This window comes from Hemitrygon akajei, chromosome 29 (genome assembly GCF_048418815.1).
Source record: "Hemitrygon akajei chromosome 29, sHemAka1.3, whole genome shotgun sequence".
NCBI classification, from domain to species: Eukaryota; Metazoa; Chordata; class Chondrichthyes; order Myliobatiformes; family Dasyatidae; genus Hemitrygon; species Hemitrygon akajei.
In genome coordinates, this window is record NC_133152.1 from 50165166 (window position 1) to 50189078 (window position 23913).

The 23913-nt window shown below is 41.6% G+C and overlaps 1 protein-coding gene across 8 annotated transcripts in view; it reads right to left on the reverse strand.

Annotated features, from left to right (window-relative positions):
* Positions 1–23913, reverse strand: part of cfap74 (cilia and flagella associated protein 74) — a 461786-nt gene that overhangs the window by 348468 nt on the left and 89405 nt on the right. For all 8 annotated transcript variants that reach the window (XR_012096720.1, XR_012096719.1, XM_073032445.1 and 5 more), the window contains one exon: positions 4134–4232. Coding sequence is in view for 6 of the 8 variants with exons in the window: in XM_073032445.1 (XP_072888546.1) it covers positions 4134–4232 (99 nt within the window). In the remaining 2 variants the exon portion in view is untranslated. The remainder of the gene's footprint in view (positions 1–4133; positions 4233–23913) is intronic.

Genomic DNA, 23913 nt, shown 5'->3' on the forward strand with positions numbered 1-23913 from the left:
TGATAGGGAAACACCAGACAGGTTTGTGTGAGGAATGTTAGGAAGAGGAGTTAGTAGAACATGCAATTCTGAGTTGCAGGAAGTATGGGATACAGAGAGAGATGATGAGAATTAATCTAAGGGAATTGGGGGTAAGGTAAAGGAATTCACATTAAGAGTTACTGGGCATGAGTGAGAGAGCACAGGTCAGGGTACTTTTAGCTTCCTTAAGGGATACAGGTTTTTTTAAAGGATATAATGGACAAAGAAGGAAGGATAAAGTGTAGATGGTGGTGGTGGTGGTGGGGGGGGGGTGTATATGTGTGTGTGGGAGAGGGAGAGAGAGAGAGAGAGAGAGAGAGACTGCATACGGCATACCACTCACTACTGATTGCCAATCAGAGAAAACACCCATGTATCCCAACTCTCTGCTTTCTATTAGTTAACCAATCCTCTATCCATGCAAATACATCAGCCCAAATCTATGCATCCCTACACTAACACTACGCTAATACGAGAGGGCACAGTTTTAAGGTGCTTGGAAGAAGATACAGAGGAGACGTCAGGGGTAAGTTTTTTTACGCAGAGAGTGGTGAGTGCATGGAATGGGCTGCCAGCAACGGTGGTGGAGGCGGATACGGTAGGGTCTTTTAAGAGACTCCTGGATAGGTATATAGAGCTTAGAAAAATAGAGGGCTATGGGTAACCCCAGGAAATTTGTAAAGTAAGTACATGTTTAGCACAGCATTGTGGGCTGAAGGGCCTGTATGGTGCTGTAGTTTTTCTATGTTTCTATGCTTTTTTATCTTATGGATAAGTCTTTTATGCTGCACCTTATTGTATGCCCTCTGGAAATCCAAGTAAATAACATCCATCTGTTCCCCTCTATCCACTGCGGTTGTTATATCCTCAATAAAACTTCAGTAAGTTTGTCAAACAAGACCTGCCTTTACTGAATCTGTCTGATGGATCCATTGTTTTCCAGATGCCTCACAATTTCTTCTTTAATGATAGCTTCAAGCATTTTCCCAACTACAGATATTAAACTAACTGGCCTACAGCTACCTGCCTTTTGCCTACATTTTCTTTTTGAACAGTGGCATGACATTTGCCATCTTCCAATCCGCTGGGAACTGCCCAGAGTCCAGAGAATTTTGGTAAATTATCACCTTCTGCCAGTTCTTTTGGTACCCTGGGGTGCATTCCATCAGGACCAGGAGATTTATTTACCTTCAGGCCCACAAGTTTGCTCAGCACCACCTTTTTAGTGATAGCTATTGTATCAAGGTCCTCACCTCCCATTGCATCCATAACATCTCTCTTTTGGCATGTTAGACATGTCCTCCACTGTGAAGACCAACACAAAACAGTCATTCAAAGCCTCTGCCATTTCCTCATTACCCAATATCAATTCCCCCTTCTCGTCCTCCAAGGGACCTATGTTCACTTTAGCTAACCTTTTCCACTTTATATAATTATAAAAACTTTTACTATCCATTTTAATAATTTTGCTAGTTTATTTTCATAAAAAATCTATCTTCCCTTTCTTTATTGCTCACTTAGTGGTTTTCTGTTGCTTTTTAAAGTCCTCCCAATCTTCCAGTTTCCCACTACACTTGGTGAATTTATGTGCATGAGCTTATATTTTGATGCCTTCCCTTATTTCCTTAGTTGTCCAAGGCTAGCTCTCCCCACCCTTACTGTCCTTGCTTTTAACTGGAATATACTTCTGTTGAGCACCGTGAAAAATCTCTTCGAAAGTCTTCCACTGTTCCTCAACTGTCCTACCACATAGCTTGTATTCCCAGTCTACACTAACCAAATCCTCCCTTGTCCTATTGTAGTCTCTTTTGTTTAGGCATAATACACTGGTTTTCTATCAAACTATGACACCTTCCCTTTGTATGAGAAACTCAGTCATAGTGTGATCACTCTTTCCAAGAGGATCCCTAACCACAAGATCACTAATTTTACTTGTCTCATTGCACAGGACCAGATCTAAGATAGCGCGCTCCCTTGTAGGTTCAGTAATATGCTGTTCAACAAAGTCATCACAGATGCATTCTGTGAAGTCCTCCTCAAGACTGCTTTGACCAACTTGATTCACCAATCTATGTGCAAGTTAAAATCCCCCATGATAATTGCTGTTCCATTCTTACATGCCTCAGATATTTCTCTGTTTATTGCCTGTGCCTCTGTAACGTTAAGAACGCTACCCCACCACCCTTACCTTTCTGCCTGTCCTCCCATATTACCTGATATCCTTGGATATTTAATTCCCACTCCTCTCCACACTGTGACCACATTTCTGTAATGACCACTAAATCAAACTCCTTTGTACTGATTTGTGCCACAAGCTCACTGACCATATTTCGAACACCATGGCCATTCAGATAGAGTGCCCTTACAATCATTGTGCTTTTAAAATCTTGTAATCCTTTTCCCTCTTGCACTTGACTTTCTTTACTCCACCCTTACTTTCTTTATCTTTTGCTTTCTCTTTATCTTTATCCACACTTTTCTCTTTTACCTTATCCATATTTCTCCAATCTGTTGTACCCCACCCTCCATGATTGAGTTAAAGCCCTATCCACAGCCCTATTTATGCGATTCGTTAGGATCCAGGTCCCATCATGGTTCCGGTGAAGACCATCCCACTGGTACAGCTCCTTTTTTCCCCAATACTGGTGGCAATTTCCCATGAATTCAAACCCACTTCTCCCATACCAATTCTTCAGCCACAGATTTAACTCTCTAATCTTCTTGACCCTATGCCAATTTGCATGTGGCTCAGGTAGTAATCCAGAGATTACCATCTTTTTTGTTCTGCTTTGTAATTTAGTCCCTAGATGCTCAATTTCCCTCAGCAGAACCTCTGTCCTCATTCTACTTATGTCGTTGGTACCCACGTGGACCACGACAATTGGATCTTTTCCTTCCCGCTGCAAATTCCTCTGCAGGTCAGATAAGATCTTCCGAACCCAGGCACTAGGCAGGCAACACAGCCTTTGGGACGCTGTATCCTCACGACAGAGAACTCTGTCTATTCCCCTGACTATACTATCCCCAATTACCACTACATTTCTTTTCTTTCTCCCCTCTTGAATGGCTCCCTGAACTACAGTGTCACAGTTAGGTTGCTCATCCTTCCTACAGCCCCCACTCTCATCCACACAGGGAGCAAGAATCTCAGACCTGTTGGACAAGCTCAAGGGCTGAGGCTCTTCCAGTACTGTCTATCAGATCCCACTACCCATTTCACTTGCAGTCACATCCTCTTGTTCCTGACTACAGACCGATTTGAGACAGCTAATCTAATAGGTGTGGCTACCTCCTAAAGCAGAGAATCCAGGTAACTCTCCCCCTCCCTGATGTGCCACAGTGTTTGAAGCTCATATTCCAGGTTATCAACTTTGAGCCTGAATTCCTCGAGCAGCCAACACCTGCTGCAGATGTGGTCACCAGAAACCATAATGGGGTCCACTAGCTCCCACACCATGCAGTTACAGCACTTCACCTGATCCTGCATCATCCCTACTTTATTTAATTAGCTGTAATTTAGAGACCTTTTATTCAACCACTACAACAGCCATAACTGCTACTTACCTGTGCCTCCCTGTTGAAGCCTCTTGAGCCAAAGCCTCAAGTTCCCACTCCTACACTGGTCCAATCACACAATGGCTGCTCTGCCTTGACCCTGCTTTACTTTTATTTGCTCCCGCTAATGAATCACAAATCAATTGGTTTGCTACTAATACACCGAACCCCGCGAAATGTTCCTCTTTTAAACTCTTCTCTTGACCTGTGGGAAGCTCTCTCTCTCTGCGAATTGATTGGTCTGCCACTAATGTGGTGAGCCTTGCACAATGCTTATTTTTTAAATGATTCTCCTCGACCAGTGCAAAGCTCTCTCTCTCTCTCTCTCTCTCTCTCTCTCTGTGAATCAATTGGTCCGCTGCTAATGCCCTCTTCTCTTATCTTAAACCTATGTCTTCTAGTATTTGATTCCCAAACCCTGGGAAAGAGATTGAGTGTGTTCACTTTATCCATCCCCTTCATGATTTAATTCACTAAGATATCCACCAAACAAGATGTTAGAGAAATTATTTCTACAGTTGTGAAATTATGAAGTAAATCTCAGACATATTGCTTACATATTGTTGACCATTTCTTGCTCTTGAATATCTTCTTCCACTTTGTTTCTTTGTTCCATTAAAGTTTCCAATCTCCCCCGACATTCTTTTAATTTGTCTCTAAAATTAGCAAACACACCAATGAACCAATGCACAGAGTAAGGATACAGCCTACAGAACATCAAATATTTCATGAAATTCGCTTATACTATTAACACAAGATTCTGCAGATGCTGGAAATCTCGAGCAACACACACAAAATGCTGGAGGAACAGCAGGTCAGGCATATCAATGAATAAAGAAGAATAAAGAGTCCATGTTTCAGGCCTAGGCCCAATTTTATTCTGATATATTCTATTATATCACTAAACTTTCCTGTTGTTATTAGTCTATAAGAGTTTTAATGCTTAGTCTTTTGGGCACCAAGATTGCTTTTAATTATAAGAGCACAAGTCATAGGAGCAGAATTAGGCCATTTGGCTCATCGAGTCTGCTCCTCCATTCTATCATGGTTGACTTATTATCCCTCTCAACCCCATTTTACTAATCTTACTAATCACTCTTAGACCATAAGACAAAGGAGCAGAAGTTGGCCATTCGGCCCATCGAGTCTGCTCCGCCATTTTATCATGAGCTGATCCATTCTCCCATTTAGTCCCACTCCCCTGCCTTCTCACCATAACCTTTGATGCTCTGGTTACTCAGATACCTATCAATCTCTGCCTTAAATACACTGTGTGACTTGGCCTCCACTGCCACCCATGGCAACAAATTCCACAGTTTCACCACCCTCTGGCTAAAAAAAAAAACTTTGCATCTCTGTTCTGAATGGGCGCCCTTCAATCCTTAAGTCATGCACTCTCGTACTAGGCTCCCCCACCATGGAAAACAACTTTGCCACATCCACTCTGTCCATGCCTTTCAACATTCAAAATGTTTCTATGAGGTCTCCCCTTATTCTTCTAAACTCCAAGGAGTATAGTCCAAGAGCGGTCAAACGCTCCTGGAATCATTATAGTGAATCTTCTCTGAACCCTCTCCAACAGCAGCACATCCTTTCTTAAATATGGAGCCCAGAACTGCACACAGTACTCCAAGTGAGGTCTTACCAGTGCCTTATAGAGCCTCAATATCACATCCCAGCTCCTATACTCTATTCCTCAGAAATGAATGCCAACATTGCATTCACCTTCTTCACCACCGACTCAACCTGGAGGTTAACCTTAAGGGTATTCTGCATGAGGACTCCCAAGTCCCATTGCATCTCAGAACTTTGAATTCGCTCCCCATTTAAATAATAGTCTGCTCGTTTATTTCTTCTACCAAAGTGCATGACCATACATACACTTTCCAACATTGTATTTCATTTGCCACTTCTTTGCCCATTCTCCCAATCTATCCAAGTCTCTCTGCAGACTCTCTGTTTCCTCAGCACTACCGGCCCCTCCACCTATCTTTGTATCATCAGCAAACTTAGCCACAAAGCCATAATCCAAATTGTTGATATACAACGTAAAAACCGGCCCCAACACGGACCCCTGTGGAACACCACTGGTAACCGGCAGCCAACCAGAATGGGATCCCTTTATTTCCACTATCTATTTCTTGCCAATCAGCCAACGCTCTATCCACGTATGTAACTTTCCCGTGTTACGGATTCAAGCAACAATAAATATATGAGTGAGGTAGGGGTTTTTATAACAAATAACACGTTTATTAAACACTGAAAACAAACCCCCCAAAAGTAAACAAATCACTAACGTAACCGGAAATCAGCTGCTGTGCAGCAGCTTAAACAGTTCTTAAAGCGATGTTGCAAAAACAGTTCTTCAAAGTAGTATTGCAAAAGTTCAAAATGCTTACAGTCCATTTAAGGGAGAGATTTTTAAGATGATTTAAATTCTCTTTCCCGTCGTCTCGTCGGGGTTCCAAATCGAACTTTTCCCACGAAGAATTTACGAAGGTGAAATGAAACGGCTTAAAGGCACTGACCTTTCCTTTACAAAACTGTTCCCAATCCTTTCTGCTATTCACAGGGATTAACACGGGCACAGTCAACGAATTCCTTCCGAATGAGGATCAGACAAGGTTGAACCTGTTTCACCGTCGAAATCGACTTTCCTCGATCTTTTAACTCCCGAACTCCAATCTTCACTCTCCACTAATTCTCAACTAGCAGTATTATAAAGAAACTGCTGGCAATGACCTTTTAAACTTTAGGCATTAGATAAAACTTCATCTTCAACTAAACTGCGTCATAACATTAAATCACGCAGTGGCATGAAGTCAACATGGCAAATCCGGCCACGAACTGCCCCTCCTCACAGGGAGGGGTCCTCCTTTTATACCCTGTAAAAAAAAACCTGTCACATGACCTCTACTGGCGGGAAAATGACGTCACTCCACCATCACCAGACCATTACCTCAAGTCCAGTATAGCTTCAACACCAGTCACGTGACAAGTACACCACTGTCACGTGTCATGGGTACGTAACACCTGTAATTCCATGGGCTCTTATCTTGTTTAGCAGCCTCATGTGCGGCACTTTGTCAAAGGCCTTCTGAAAATCCAAATACACAACATCCACTGCATCTCCCTTGTCTAGCCTACTTGTAATTTCCTCAAAAAATTGCAATAGGTTTGTCAGGCAGGATTTTCCTTTAAGCAAACCATGCTGAGTTCTGCCTATTTTGTCATATGCCTCCAGGTACTCCATAACTTCATCCTTGACAATCGACTCCAACAACTTCCCAACCACCGATGTCAAGCTAACGTGTCTCTAATTTCCTTTTTGCTTCCTTGCACCCTTCTTAAATAGCGGAGTGACATTTGCAATCTTCCAGTCCTCCAGAACCTTGCCAGAATCTATTGACTTTTGAAAGATCATTGCTAATGCCTCCACAATCTCCACAGCTACTTCCTTCAGAACACGAGGGTGCATTCCATCTGGTTTGGGAGATTTATCTACCCTTAGACTATTCAGCTTCCTGAGTACTTTCTCTGTCGTAATTGTGACTGCGCACACTTCTCTTCCCTGACACCCTTGAGTGGCCGGTATACTGCTGATGTCTTCCTCAGTGAAGACTGATGCAAAATACTTGTTCAGTTCCTCCACCATCTCCTTATCTACCATTACAATTTCTCCAGCATCATTTTCTATCGGTCCTATATCTACCCTCACCTGTCTTTTACTCTTTATGTACTTGAAAAAGCTTTTAGTATCCTAAAACGGACTAGAAGGGTCAAGATGGGGCACGGACTAGAAGGGCCGAGATGGCCTGTTTTCATGCTGTAATTGTTATGTGGTTAACCTCTTTGATAATATTTGCTAGCTTCCTTTCATAGTTCATCTTTTCCCTCTTAATAACCTTCTTAGTTTCCTTTTGTATGATTTTAAAAACTTCCCAATCCTCTGTCTTCCCACTAATTTTTGCTTCCTTGTACAGGTTTCCCCCACTATCCAAAAGTAGAGTGTTCCTATGAAACCTTTCGTAAGCAGAAATAGCATAAAGCGAAAAAGCAATTACCATTAATTTATATGGGAAAATTTTTTTTAATTTTAAAAACATTTTTAAAAATGTTCCCAGACCCAAAAAGTAACCTACTAAATCATACCAAATAACACACAAAACCTAAAATAACACTAACATATGGTAAAAGCAGGAATGATATGATAAATACACAGCCTATATAAAGTAGAAATAATGTATGTATAGTGTAGTTTCACTTATCAGAATTGGGAAAATAGCGAGCACACTGGAAGGTCCATGCATTTTTCTATCACACAGTTCTTTGTAAGCACTCAAAACATCCTGCAAACCCTACATGCCCTTTCAAAATTAAAGTCATACTTTTCTGCAATCATTGCAGCACTGTCAATCGTAGCAAAAATCTCACTTAGTTCAAAGCTATGGCGGCTTGATGCTGAGTGTAGTTCCTGGGGAAGAAGCTTGGCGATGCCAATCTCACTGCTTGGGGTGCACGCTGCCTCTATAACGGCTCGCTGCAAAACAAACACTGAATGCCATTTTCACTTTTTGCCACTCTTGCTGCTCGGGGTGTGCGCTGCCTCTATAACGGCTCGCTGCAAAACAAACGCAGAACGCCATTTTCGCTTTTCGCCTTTTTTCGTAAAAGTGAAAATCCTCTTCGGATTTCTTTCGGTTAGTGAAAACAGGTACTAATGTAGGTCTTTCGTAAAAGCAAAGTGGCGTAAAGTGAACTTTCGTAAAGCGGGGGGATACCTGTATGCCCTCTCCTTTGCTTTAACTTTGGCTTTGACTTCTCTTGTCAGCCACGGTTACATCCTTTTTTCATTCAAAAATTTCTTCTTTTTTGGAATATATCTGTCTTGCACCTTCCTCACTTCTCGCATAAACTCTGGCCACTGCTGCTCTGCCGTCCTTCCCGCTAGTTTCCCTTTCCAGTCAACTTTGGCCAGTTCCTCTCTCATGCCATTGTAATTTCCTTTACTCCACTGAAATACCGACACATCAGATTTTGGCTCCTCTTTCTCAAATTTCACAGTGAACTCAATCATGTTATGATCACTGTCTCCTAAGGTTTCCTTCACCTCAATCTCTCTAATCACCTCTGGTTCATTACACAATACCCAATCCAGTACAGCCAATCCCCTAGTGGGCTCAAGAACAAGCTGTTCTACAAAGCCATCTCGTAGACATTCTTCTACAAATTCTCTCTCTTGAGATCCAGTGCCGACCTGATTTTCCCAATCCACTCGCATGTTAAAATCCCCCACAATTATCATAACACTGCTCTTCTGGCAAGTCTTTTCTATTTCCTGGTGTAATTTGTAGTCCACATGACTGTAGCTGTTAGGAGGCCTGTATATAACTGCCATCAGAGTCCTTTTAACCCCTGCGATTTCTTAGCTCAACCCATAAAGATTCTGCACCTTCCGATCCTATGTCACCTCTTTCTAACGATTTAATGTCATTTCTTACCAATAAAGCCACACCACCCCTTCTGTCTACCTGCCTATTCTTCCGATACACCGTGTATCCTTGGACGTTCAGCTCCCAAAGATATGCATCCTTTAGCCACGTCTCAGTGACGGCCACAATATCATACCTGCCAATCTGTAGCTGTACAACAAGATCATCCACTTTATTCCTTATGTTGCGTGCATTTAAGTATAACACCTTAAGTCCAGTATTTGTTACTTTTTTCTTTGATTGCACTGTAACTTTATTGCACTGCAACTCATCCTAATGGCTGCAAAATTGCCCCATCACCTTCTGTCCTCCCTGACATCTTTACTGATCACTATCTTAGATTTATTCCTGTTTTCACCTTCTTCCACTCTATCATTCCGGTTCCCATCCCCCTGCCAAATTAGTTTAAACCCTCCCTAACAGCTCTATTAAACCCTCCCTCCAGGATATTGGTCCCCTTCGGGTTCAGGTGTAACCCGTCCGTTTTGAGAGTGTCAGACACTCTCTTAAACACTCTTACTAAGTAACTTAGTAAGAGAAACACTCTTACTAAGTAACTTAGTAAGAGTAACACTCTTACTACACCTGCTACTCTTAAACACTCATACTAATCAAAAACCTATCAACCTCTACTTTTTAACACAAAGTTTTCAAGTTTAACTAAAGGAAACAATGGTTTTAAATTATTAGTATTCAGTAAACAACATTTTTCATGCAAAAATTTATTCTTCTAATATACACTCAATGGCCACTTTAGATACCTCTTGTATCTAATAACGTAGTTACTGAGTGCATGTTCATGGCCTTCTGCTGCTATAGACCATCACTTTAAGGTTAGATGAGTTGTGCATTCAAGATGCTCTTCTGCACACCACTGTTGCGAAGTGTGGTTATTTGAGTTATTGTTGCCTTCCTGTCAGCTTGAACCAGTCTGGCCACTCTCTTCTGACCTCTCTCAAGGTATTTTTGCTCACAGAACTGTCACTCACTGAATTTTTTTTTTGTTTTTTGCACCATTCTCTATAAACTTTAGACACCTGTGTGTGAAGAGTCCAGAAGATAGAGAACAACTCAGCAGGTCAGGCAGCATCTACAAATGCTGGAAATCCATACAACCATAAGACACAGGAGCAGAATTTAGGCCATTCAGCCCGTCAAGTCTACTCCGCCATTCTATCATGGCTGATCCCAATTCAACTCAACCCCATACACCTGTCTTCTTGCCATATCCTTTGATCCCCTGACCAAACAGGAAACTATCAACTTCCACTTTAAATATACCCACAAATTTGGCCTCCACTGCAGTCTGTGGCAGAGCATTCCACAGATTCACTACTCTCAGGTTAAAAAAAATCCTCCTTACCTCTCTGCTAAACGGTCGTCCCCTCAGCTTTGAAGCTGTGCCCTCTAGTTCTGGATATACCCACCAGAGGTAACATGCTCTCCACATCCACCTTATCTAGTCCTTTCAACATTAAGTAGGTTTCAATAAGATCCCCACGCATTCTTCTAAATTCCAAAGCAGCCAAACATTCCTCCTATGTTAACCCCTTCATTCCTGGAATCATCCTCGTGAACCTCCTCTGGACTCTCTCCAATGACAACACATCCTTTCTGAGATACAGGGCTCAAGCATGGCCTGACTAGTGTCTTATTTTTTTATTGATTTTTTTATGCATTTCTACAAACCAACTACAAAGAAAAAAAGACCCAACAGCAAAATGAGAATACAGTGCAAAATAAACATATCAAAAGTATAATTCATAACAATAAGGAAACAGCACCAAGAATAAAATCATATAAAGTTAGTATCCTCCCCTCCCTCCCACTAAGAAACTCCAGGCCACCCATTACAATATGAAAAAAATAAAGAGAGCATTCAAACCCCCAAAACTGTAAATATAGCTAAAAAAAAGAATATTGATGCCTACTATGAAAACTATAATATAATTTCCATCAAAAAGAAACCATAAAACTTCCAGAGGGAACAAAAGTTGAAAGTAAGGGATTAAAAAGAATAAGCTTAATCTGAAGAGGAGTTTTGAAAATAATCAAAAAAGGTCCTCACACCTTTTGAAATTTTATGTCTGAGTTGAGAGGTGAGTAATGAATTTTTTTGAGATCTAAACAGGACATAATATCATTAAGCCATTGAGCATAAGTGGGTGGGGCAACATCTCTCCACTTAAGGAGAACCAAGCCTCTAGCCAAAAAAGAGGCAAAAGATAATGTTCGGCGTTTAGTTGGACTCAAATGCATATCTGCCTCACCCAAGGTACCATACAGGGCAATCAGAGGATTAGGTTCTAAGTGGCAATTAAGAACATGGGATAAAGATGAAAAAACTTCTCTCCAAAATTTCTCTAAACTAGGACAAGCAACACTAGTGTCTTATAAAGCTTCAGCATTATCTCCTTGCTTTAATATTCTATTCTTCTTGAAATAAATGGCAACATTACATTTGCCTTCTTTAGCACAAACTCAACCTGTAAATTGACCATCTGGGAGTCTTGCACGAAGTCTCTGCATCTTGGATGTTTGAATTTTCTAATCATCTGCACTATTTTTCCTTTTACCAAAATGCATTATCATACATTTCCCAGCACTGTATTCCATCTGCCACTTCTTTGCCCATTCTTCCAATTTGTCTAAGGCGTGTTGCAAACGCATTGCTTCCTCAGCACTACCTACCCCTCCACCTATCTTCATATCATTGCTAACTTTGACACAAGGTCATCAATTCCATTATCTAAATCACTGACAAACTATATGAAAAGTAGCAGTCTCAATACTAACCCTTGAGTGCACCACTAGTCACTGGCAGCCAACTAGAATAGGCCCCCTTTATTCCCACTCAATGCCTCCTGCCCATCAGCCATTCCTCTATCCATGCCAGTATCTTGCCTGTATTGGCATAGGATTTTATCATGTCAAGCAGTCTCATGTGTGGCACCTCATCAATGCTTTCTGAAAATCCAAGTTAATGATATCCACTGCCTATCCTTTGTCCACCCTGCTTGTTACTTCCTGCTGAACTCCTCCGGCATTATGTGTGTGTTGCTCAGTGAATGCAGTCTTTCTCCAAACTAATACGACTTCTGGGTTGAGCTGGTGCTGATGTAGCTGACTGTGCATGCTGTTTGGGAGAGCGTGAGAGTGAGCGACTGCAAGTGTGAGAAAGAGGTTTGGTTGGTTTGGCCTGTAGCATTCTTTTGTTCTATCTTAAATTTTGGACGCAGCTGCTTATATAACTTGTGTTTGGTCGCCTTACAAAGGAAATTTTTTTTCTGGCCTATCCCCTGTTTTGGGTAGCTGATCTTTTCACCTTTGCATAAACAGTTCACTAGCAATAGTCGTAATAGAGGGGCTTAGCGTGTTTTTCAAAGCAAACAAGTGAACTGATTATTAGAATTGTGGCAAAATTGTTGTAGGCCTAACAAGGCGGAACTAAGAGTTGCTTCATGGTATAGTTTACGGGTGGAGAGAGCAGAGTTTACCGACACTGGCTCAAGAGGCTTCAGTGAGGAGGCATAATTGAGTAGCAGGTAAAGCTTTTGTAGTGGTTGAGTAAAAAAGTCACCAAACTACAACTAATTAAATAAAGTAAGGAAGATGCAGGATCAGGAGATGTGCTGTACCTGCATGATATGGGAGCAGGTGGACCAAATTGTTGTTCCTGGTGACCACATCATCTGCAGCAAGTGTTGGCCGTTCGAGGAACTCAGGACCAGATGATGACCTGGAACCTGAGCTTCAAATACTGTACTGCGACACAACAGGAAGGGGGAGAGTTACCTGAACGCTCTGTTTCAGGAGGTAGTCACACCCATTAGATTAGCTGCCTCAAATTCAGTCTGTAGTCAGTGACTGCGAGTGAGGCAGGTAGTGGGATCCAAGAGATAGTGCTGGAGGAGCCCCAGCCCCTGAGCTTGTTCAACAGGTCTGAGATTCTTGCTCCCTATGTGGTTGTAGGAAGGATAAGCAACCTAACTTTGGTACTGTGGTTCAGGGAACCATTCAAAGCGGGGAGAGAAGAGAAATGTAGTGGTAATTGGGGATAGTATAGTCAGGGGAATAGACAAAGCTCTCTGTTGCAGGGATAGAGCAGGCCTACCTGATGCCCAGGTTCAGGACATCTTATCTGACCTGCAGCGAATTTGCAGTGGAAAGGGAAAGATCCAGTTGTCATGGTCCATGTGGGTATCAATTACATAGGTAGGACTAGGAAATAGTTTCTACTGAGGGAATTTGAGCAGCTAGGGATTAACTTAAAAAAGTAGAACCAAAAAGATGGTAATCTCTGAATTACTACCTGAGCCACGTGCAAATTGGCACAGGGTTAAGATGATTACAGAGTTAAATACGTGGCTCAAGAATTGGAGTGGGAGAAGTGGGTTTGAATTCATGGGAAAGTGGCACCAGTATTGGGGAAGGAGGAAGCTGTCTCATTGGGATGGGCTCCACCTGAACCACAAGAGGACCTGGATCCTAGCGAATCACATAATTAGGGTGGTGGATAAGGCTCTAAACTAAATAGCAGCAGTGTGAGTTCAACAAATTGGAGCATATAGATAAAGTAAAAAAGAAAAGTATGGATAAAGATAAAGTAAAAGCAAAAGTTAAAAAAGCGAAAAGTAAGGGTGGAGGGCAGAAAAGATTTTGAAGGCACAATGAGTGCAAAGGCACTTTATCTGAATGCCCGTCGTATTCGTAACAAGGTCTGTGAATTTGTGGCACAAATCAGTTTAAAGGGGTACGATTTAGTAGCCATTACAGAGATGTTGTTGCAGGGTGGAGAGGATTGGAATTAAAATATCCAAGGATATCAGGTAATACGGAATGATAGGCAGGAAGGTAAGGGAGGTGGGGTAGCGCTCTTAATTGAGGATGAGACCAGGGTGATAGTGAGAGACAATATAAAATTCAAGGAGCAGAATGTTGAATCCATCTGGATAGAGATTAGGAATAGATTTTAAAAAATCACTGGTCTGAATTTCTCATAGGCCACCGAATAATAACATTACAGTGGCACAGGTAATAAACCAAGAAATATCTGAGGCAAACAAGAGAACGTCAGCAGATACTGGAAATCGGAGCAACACACACAAAATGCTGGAGGAACTCAGCAGGCCAGCCAGGCAAAATAGGTACAGTTGACATTTTGGGCCAAAACCTTTTGGCAAGATAGGAGAAGAAAAGCTGAGGAGTAGATTTGAAAGGTAGGGGAGAGGAGAGAGAAACACCAGGCAACAGGTGAAACTTGGAGTGGGAGGGATGAAGCAAAGATCTAAGGAAGTTGATTGGTGAAAGAGACAGAAGGCCATGGAAGAAAAAAGAAAGGGAGGGAGGAGGAGCACCAGAGGGAGACAATGGGCGGGCAAGGAGATAACATGAAAGAGGGACAAGGGGGTGGGAAATGGTGAAAGGAGGGGGTGGAGGTTGGAGTGTAGATGCTCAGCAAAGAGGTCTCCCTGTCTCCATTGGATTTGGTTAGTGTAGACTGAGAACACAGGCTATATGTTGGGACAGTTGAGGAACAGTGGAGGACTTTCAAAGAGATTTTTCACAGTGCCTGAAAGAAGTATATTCCAGTTAAAAGAAAGGAAAGTAAGGGTGGGGAGAGCCAGCTATGGATAACTAAGGAAATAAAGGAAGGCATTAAATGAAAAGATTGTGTATACAAACTCACCAAGAGTATTGGGAATACCTTAAAAAGTAATAAAGAACCATTAAGTGAACAATAAAGAAAGGCAAAATAGATTATGAAAATAAACTAGCACAAAATATAAAAATGGATTGTAAAAGTTTGTATAGTTATATAAAGCAGAAAAAGGTAGCCAAAGTGTATGCAGGTCCCTTGGAGGACGAGAAAAGGGAATTGATATTGGGTAATAAGGAAATTGCCGAGGCTTTGAATGACTATTTTGTGTCAATCTTCATGGTGGAGGACATGTCTAACATGCCAAATGGAGATGTTATGGATGCGATGGGTGGTGAGGACCTCGATACTATAACCATCACCAAAGAGGTAGTGCTGAGAAAACTTGGGGGCGGTGGGTGCTAAAGATAGACAAGTATCCTGGTCCTGATGGAATGCATCCCAGGATACTGAAAGAAATAGCAGAGGTTTTAGTGGAAGCTTTGGTGATAATTTACCAAAATTCTCTGGACTCTGGGCAGGTCCCAGCTGATTGGAAGACGGCGAATATCATGCCACTGTTCAAAAAGGCAGGTAACGATAGGCCAGTTAGTTTAACATCTGTAGTTGGGAAAAAACTTGAAGCTATCATTAAAGAAGAAATTGGCTAGGCATCTTGAAAGGAATGGATCCATCATGCAGGTGCAGCATGGATTCAGCAAAGGCAGGTCCTGTTTGGCAAACTTACTGGAGTTCTTTGAGGATATAACAAGTGCAGTGGATAGAGGGGAACAGATGGATTTAATTTACTTGATTTTCCAGAAGGTGTTTAATAAGGTACCACATAAAAGACTTATCAATAAGATAAGGATGCATACAGTTGGGGGTGATGTATTAGCATGGATAGAGGATTGGTTAATTAATAGAAAGCAGAGAGTTGGGATACACGGGTGTTTCTCTGGTTGGCGATCAGTGGTGAGTGGAGTGCTGCAGGGGTCGGTGCTGCGCCCGTAATTGTTCACAATATACATTAACGATTTGGAAGAGGGAACCAAATGTAGTGTATCTAATTTTGCTGATGACATTAAATTGAGTGAAAAAGCAAATTGGACAGAGGACACAGAGAATCTGTGGACGGATATAGATAGATTAAGTGACCGCGCAAGGACTGGCAGATGGAGTACAATGTTGATAAATGCAAGGTCATCCACTTTGGAAGGAAAAATGGAAGATCAGATTATTATTTAAATGGTAAAAGATTGCAGCACGCTGCTGTGCAGAAGGACTTGGGAGTTCTTAAGCATGTATTTCTAAAGGTTGGCTTGCAGGTGCAACAGGCTATCAAGAAAGCAAATGGAATGTTGGGTTTCATTGCTAGAGGGATTGAATTTAAGAGCAGGGTTATGCTACAACTGTATAGGGCATTGGTGAGGCTGCATCTGAAGTACTTCATGCAGTTCTGGTCTCCTTACTTGAGGAAGGATATACTGGCTTTGGAGGTGGTGCAAAGGAGTTGATTCCAGAATTGAGGGGGTTAGATTATGAGAAGAGATTGAGTCACCTGGGACTGGACTTGCTGGAATTCAGAAGGGTGAGAGGAGATCTTATAGAAACATATAAATTTATAAAAGGGATAAATGAGATAGAGGAAGTAAAGTTGTTTCCACTAATAGGTAAGACTAGAACTAGGGGACATAATCTTAAGATTTGGGGGCGTAAATTTAGGATGAAGATGAGGAAGAAGTGCTTTTCCCAGGGAGTGGTGAATCTGTGGAATTCTCAGTCCAATGACATAGTGGAGATGACCTCAGTAAATATAATTCAGACAAGGTTGGATAGATTTTTGCATAGTAGGAGACTTAAGGGTTATGGAGAAAAGGCAGATCTGCCATGATCTTATTGAACTGTGGAACAGGCTCAATAGACCAGATGGTCTACTCCTGCTCCTATTTCTTAAGTTCTTATGGTCTTATCAGATTTGTCAGGCAAGGTTTCGGTTTACAGAAAAGTACTGACTTTGATTTATTTTATCATTAGTCTTCAAGTACCTCGAAACATCCTTAAAGATAGACTCCAACACTTTTCCAACCACTGAGGTTAGGCTAACTGGCCTATAATTTCCTTTCTTTTGCCTTCCTCCCTTCTTAAAGACTGGAGTGACATTTTCAATCTTCCAGTCCTCCGGGACCATGCCAGAATCAAGTGATTCTTGAAAGATCATGATCAATCCATCCATTATCTCTTCAGCAGCCTCTCGCACAACTTTGGGATATAGTCCATCTGGTCCAGGTGACTTATCCACTTTAAGACCTTTGAGTTTGCCTAGTATTTTTTCCTTTGTAATAGCAACAGCACTCACTCCTGCTCCCTGATACTCATTGTCCTCTGGCACATGCCAGTGTCTTCCACAGTGAAGACTGACGCGAAGTACCCATTAAGTTCATCTACCATTTCTTTGTTCTCCATTACTACCTCACCAGCATCATTTTCCAGTGGTCCAATATCAACTCTCAACTCTTTCACTCTTTATATAACTGATAAAACTTTTAGTACCCTGCTCTATATTATTGGCTAGTTTGCCCTCATAATTCATCTTTTCCCTTCTTATAGCTTTTTAATGAAAGCTTCCCAATCTTCCAATTTCCCACTCATTTTTGTTACCTTATATGTCCTTTTCTTTCTTTTATGCCCTTACCTTGTCAGCCACGGTTGCCTACCACTGCCATTGAGAACAGCTTCTTCTGTGGGACATATCTATCCTGCACTTTATGAACTATTCCCAGAAATTTCAGCCACCTCTGCTCTGCCATCAACCCCACTAGTATCCAGAGATACACACACAAATTGCTGGAGGAACTGAATCTCTTCAGAAACTGAGTTTCTGAATCTCTTGTGTCTATAATTAAATCAATGTTTAAATGCTTTAGGGACAGCTTCTTCCTCTCTGCCTCAGATTTCTGAATGGTCCATGAATACTACATCACTATTTTCCTCTCTTTTTGCACTATTTATCTGCTTATTTATTTATTTTATTTATTTTCTTATTAATTTACAGTAAATTTTACTGTTCTGCTGCCACAAAACAACAGATTTCAAGTTGATCTCTGTTTAAAGGGAAAAAATATGCCTATCAATGGACTGTTATATCTTACTAGCTTAAATTGTTACATAGAAACATAGAAAATCTACAGCACAATACAGGTCCTTCCGCCCACAAAGTTGTGCCAAACATGTCCCTACCTTAGAAATTACTAGGCTTACCCATTACCCTCTATTTTGTTTGTTAAAAACATAATTTGAGATTCACAAGTGAAGTGGAAATATTAATAAATATTATTTGTTTATAAGCATAGCCTTCAAAGTTACTGTCCTTCTCAGTGTCCATCCATTCTAACACTTAACATTTAGTCTGATGGATAAGGATGGCAAATTTTCTTTCCTAAAGTACATTAGTTATTGCAACAATCCAAAATTTCACTCTCACAGTTTCTTTCTCCTGATGCATTTAATTACTTGAAAGTAAATTCTCCAATATCATTTATTCGTGATAAATTAGCATCCTTACGGCGTGCCCCTGTAGATAAAATTAGAATGGCTTGGGAGCATGATTTAAATATCTCCTTATCTGATGAGACTTGGGATTCGATTCTCAAATCGGTTAATTCAACCTCTCTTTGCGCTCGCCATTGCCTTTTACAGTTTAAGATTGTTCATAGAGCCCATATGTCTAAATCTAAACTATCCCGATTTTACCCTAACATTAGTCCTCTCTGTGATAAATGCAAAAGGGGCGAGGCCTCTCTCATTCATATGTACTGGTTTTGTCCTAGCTTGGAGAAATTTTGGAAAGACGTCTTCATAACGTTATCTTGTATTCTAAATCACCACGTAGAACCTAACCCTTTAATTGCTTTGTTCGGTTTTTTGGGTGAGACAGATTTACGTCTGAGTTCGACTAAGTGTCGAATATTATCTTTTGCTTCTCTCCTGGCTAGACGTTTAATCCTCCTTAGATGGAGGGATGTTGCCCCGCCCACACATGCTCAATGGCTTAATGATATTATGTCCTGCTTAGACCTTGAAAAAATTCATTATTCAGTTCTTAATTCGGATACAAAGTTCCATAAGGTCTGGGGACCTTTTATTGAGTATTTTCATAACCTTCCTCTTAACGAAGGTTTTTTTTTCGGTCCCTTGCTTTCAGCTCCTTTTTTGTTGGTAGTAGGCATTAATATCTTCAGTTGCTAAGTGTATTTACAGTTTTGGGGGTTTGAATGTCCTGATGTACACTCTCTAGATTGTGTTGTGGTTGGTCTGGAGTTCTTTTTTGTTGCGGGGTTTGGGGAGGATACTAATTTTACATATCTTCAATTTGGGTGCTTTCTCAATTATCTTCTTTTGTATTATATTATTATTATTGTATGTTTATTTTTGCACTGTATTAATGTTCTTCATTTTGACCTGGGTTTTTTTTTATCTGTAGCAATGCAGAAAATGTACAAAAAAACTAATTAAAAAAAAAGAAAGTAAATTCTCCAACTAAGATGGATTAAGTCACAGGATACTTGTCCAATAACTTAACTATGATGCTATTGTATTGCACCACACACAAATAGAATATATATGCATTTTGATAATAAATTTACTATGACCTTTGAACTTGTATTGCTGACCTTGTCTCAGCTTTCCTCCTGGGGGATTATAATCCTCCATTCTGATGACATGTCTGTTCCACCCTGTATTTCTAGCACTGTATGCTTGAGGCCAGTTATTTTTACACTTTCAAAGACCTCAGTATCGGTCACTGTTTCCTGCCAGCAAAGGTTTATTACTGAACAGAGGGAGCACCTGTGAAACGGCTTGAGCTGTTTAATATGCCATCTGCAGAGGGTCCATGGGCAAACATGCACAGTGCTTAGCACATTTGCATTCTTGGCCAAAAATCATGTTTATGAAGTAGAAAGAAATCAAAACTAATTAGGTCAGAACTAATAAACAACTAGTACTTTATTGAGATCAATGCTGACATTTTTTTCGTTGATTTTGCTGTTCCCAGCTCAATCAACTTGCTGAAGGTAACCACCTTTCGATATAGGCCACTAACGTTCAAAACACAAAGTAAATTTGTTATCTAAGTGTGTGTATGTCACCAGATACTACCCTGAGATAGTAACAAAACCATGTTGTTGTAGAGAACCTGTGGTAAAGCAGGATATTTTCTTCCCAGATTGACTGCCCTGAGTGACAATAATTAACCTTACACAGACCTCCACAATATCACTTCTTTATCTCATTGCCCACAGAGAGGAGACAGACAGGACACCATTTTAAATCCTAATCACAAAAGATTCTGCAGATGCTAGAAGTCCAGAGTAACACACACAAAATGTTGGAGGAACTCAGCAGGTCAGGTTGACCCTGAAGAAGGTTCTTGGCCTGAAACGTCAACTATTTATTCCTCTCCATAGACACTGCCTGACCTACTGAGTTCCTCTTACTCTTATTAATTAAGAACCTTTGGTTAAGAAGGCATACTGTGCAGTGGCCTTCATCAATCGTGGGATTGAGTTTAAGAGCCGAGAGGTAATGTTGTAGCGCTATGGGATCCTGGTCGGACCCCACTTGGAGTACTGTGCTCAGTTCTGGTCGTCTCACTACAGGAAGGGTGTGGAAGCCCACAGAGGAGATTTACAAGGATGTTGCCTGGATTGGGGGCCATGTCTTATGAGAATAGGTTGAGTGAACTTGGCCCTTTCTCCTTGGAGCGGCAGAGGATGAGAAATGACCTGATAGAGGTGTACAAGATGACGAGAGGCATTGATCGTGTGGATAGTCTGAGGCTTTTTCCCAGGGCTGAAATGGCTAGCACGAGAGGGCACAGTTTTAAAGTGCTTGGAAGTAGGTACAGAGCAGACATCAGGGGTAAGTTTTTTTACACAGAGTGGTGAGAGCATGGAATGGGCTGCCAGCGACAGTGGTGGAGGTGGAAAAGATAGCGTCTTTTAGGAGGCTGAATAGGGACATGGAGCTTAGAAAAATAGAGGGCTATGGGTAACCCTAGGTAATTTCTAAGGTAAGGACATTTTCGGCACAGCTTTGTGGGCCAAAGGGCCTGTATAGTGCAGTAGGTTTCTATGTTTCTCACCTATCAACCTCTTTTTTTTAAATAGTCCCAATGACTTGACCTCCACAGCCATCTGTGTCAATGCATTCCACAGATTCACCACCCTCTGGCTAAAGGAATACCTCTTCATCTCTGTTCTAAATGGACATCCCTGTATTCTGAGGCCAGGCCCTCTGGTCACAGACTCCAGACTATTGAAAACATCCTTTCCACATCCACTGAAGGTGCACTGTAACACCATTGCTCACAGTTATAATTGTGACTGAAAATTACTGAACAATCTAAATGAGAATTTTTTCATCCTTTTTTTAAAATTAGGAAACTTTTGTTTAATAACGAGGGTTGCCGAAATATGCAAAATACAAAGGCCATATGACCATAAGACATAGTAACAGAATTAGACTTTTTGGCCCATCGAAACTGCTCCACCATTTAATCGTGGCTGATCCTTTTCTCCCCTCGTCAACCCCGTTCCCCAGCCTTCTCCCTTCAAGAACCCATCAATCTCTGCCTTAAATACACCCAACAACCTAGCCTACACAGCTGCCTGTGGTAACAAATTCTGCAAATTCACCATCCTCTGGCTAAAGAAATTTCTTCACATCTTTGTTTTAAATGGACATCCCTATGTCCTGATGCTGTGCCCTCTTAAACTAGACTCCCCCACCATAAGAAATATCCTTTCCACAGCTACTCTGTCCAGACCTTTCAACATTCAAAATATTTCAATGATATCCCTCCTCATCCTTCTAAATTCCAGTAAGTACACACCCAGAGCCATCAAATGTTCCTCACATGATAAGCCTTTCATTCCTGGAATTATCCTGTGAACCGCCTCTGGACCCTCTCCAATGCCAGCACATCTTTTCTTAGATGAGGAGCCCAAAACTGTTCATAATACTCAAGGTGGGGCCTCACCAGTGCCTTATAAAGCCTCAGCATCACATCTTTGCTCTTGTATTCAAGTCCTCTTGAAATTAAGATATGGAGGCAGAGCAGAGCTCTGATGGTGCTAAACAGCGCCCCCTTTGCTTGCACAGAAACAGCTCTATTTCCATCTTTAATATATTTATTTTTCCCTTTCAGGGTTCTTTTGAAGACCCTGGCCTGGAGTTACACGCTGACTATGGTTCTTTGTGGGAATGGGGCCCACTCTTGGGGTTTCATAACTGGCTGATGTTGTTCGGCATGGCAAGGGCTCGGCTGAAGAGTCTGGCTTGGCTTTAGAAGCCTAGGATCTCGGGGCCTCTGGAGACGGGCGGACCGAAGGTTGGTGTCACAGCAGGAGACCCGTGTGTCATTGGGGGAGTCAAATATCTATGGCTGTGTGCCCAGATCTTTGGGCACAGAACTCGAAAAAAGCAACCTTTAACATCCTAAACCAGTGAGTTGTCTGTTATGTCTCACTGCTCGCTGTGATAATGGAGACATCTCTTTCTCCTTTATGTGAGAGAGAGAGGGGAGAGGGGAGAGGGGGAGAGGGGAGAGGGGGAGAGGGGAGAGGGGAGAGGGGAGAGGGGAGAGGGGAGAGGGGAGAGGGGAGAGGGGAGAGGGGAGAGGGGAGAGGGGAGAGGGGAGAGGGGAGAGTCTGTGTCTTTGCAGTTGCTTTGCTAATGCTTGAGCGCTCAGTGGTGGGTGCCAATGCTTTTACTTGCTGGTGGGGGAGAAGGGGTGATTGTTGCTTGCTGCTGCTTATGCATGGGAGGGAGAGGAGTTGGAGGGGACTTTGGGATTCTAACATTTAACTGCCGTTCATTCTTTGGGGCACTCCTCTGTTTTCATGAATGGTTGTGAAGAAAAAGCATTTCAGGATGTATATTGTATACATTTCTCTGACATTAAGTACAGCTTTGAAACCTTTGAATCCTAACATTGCATTTGCTTTCCTCACCACCAACTCTAATTGCAAGTTAAACTTTACAGTGTTCCACACAAAGACTCCCTAGTCCCTTTGCATATCAGATTTTTGGATTTTCTCCCATTTAGAAAATAGTCTACATATTTACTACTTCTACCAAAGTGCATGACCATGCATTTTCCAACATGGTATTTCATTTGCCACTTCCTTGCCCATAATCTTAATCTGTCTAAGTCCTTCTGCAGCCTACCTGTTTCCTCAACACAACCTCCCCTTCCACCAATCTTTGTATCATCTGAAAACCTGGCAACAAATCCATCTATTCCTTCACCTAAATCATTGATATACAGCATAAAAAGCAGTCCCATCACCAACCCCTGAGGAACACCATTAGTCACTGGCAGCTAACTAGAAAAGGATCCTTTTATTCCCACTTGCTGCCTCCTGCCAATCAGCCAATGTTCTAACCATGTCAGTAACTTTCCTGTAATATTATGGGTTCTTCACTTGGTAAGCAGCCTCATGTGTGGCACCTTGTCAAAGGCCTTCTGAAAGTCCAAATATGCAACATCCACTGCATCCCCTTTATCTATTCTACTTGTAATCTCCTCAAATTCTAACAGGCTTGTCAGGCAAGATTTTCCCCTAAGGAAACCATGCTGACTTTGTCTCATCTTATCCTGTGTCACTAAGTACCCCATAACCTCATCCTTAACCACTTACTCCAACATCTTCCCAATCACTGAGGTCAGGCTATCTGGCCTATAATTTCCTTTCTGCTGCCTTCCTCCTTTCTTAAAGAGTGGTGTGACATTTGGAATTTTCCAGTCCTCTGGCACCATGCCAGATTATTGCATGCTGGATTATGCCATCTAAATAGCACATAAGGATGTAAGATACTCATCTTCTGATCTGCTTTGGTAGCCTTTGTACCTATATGCCTTTATTGATTCGGCACAATATTGTGGGCCTAAGGGCCTGTTTCTGTACTGTATTGTACTATATTCAATGTTCTCAATTTATGTTATTGCTAATGGTGATTCCCCAAAATATTGATCGCTCTTATTGGTTCGATGGGAAAGTCATGGACCTGAAATGACTTATGGCAAGCAGTTTATGGCAATGTCTGCTAACCAAAGCTTCAAAGCTAAGTGCAGTTGTGTTGGCAACATCGCTGCCACTCTCCCAGATGAGCTATATCTTTTTTACGCTCAGTTCGATATCG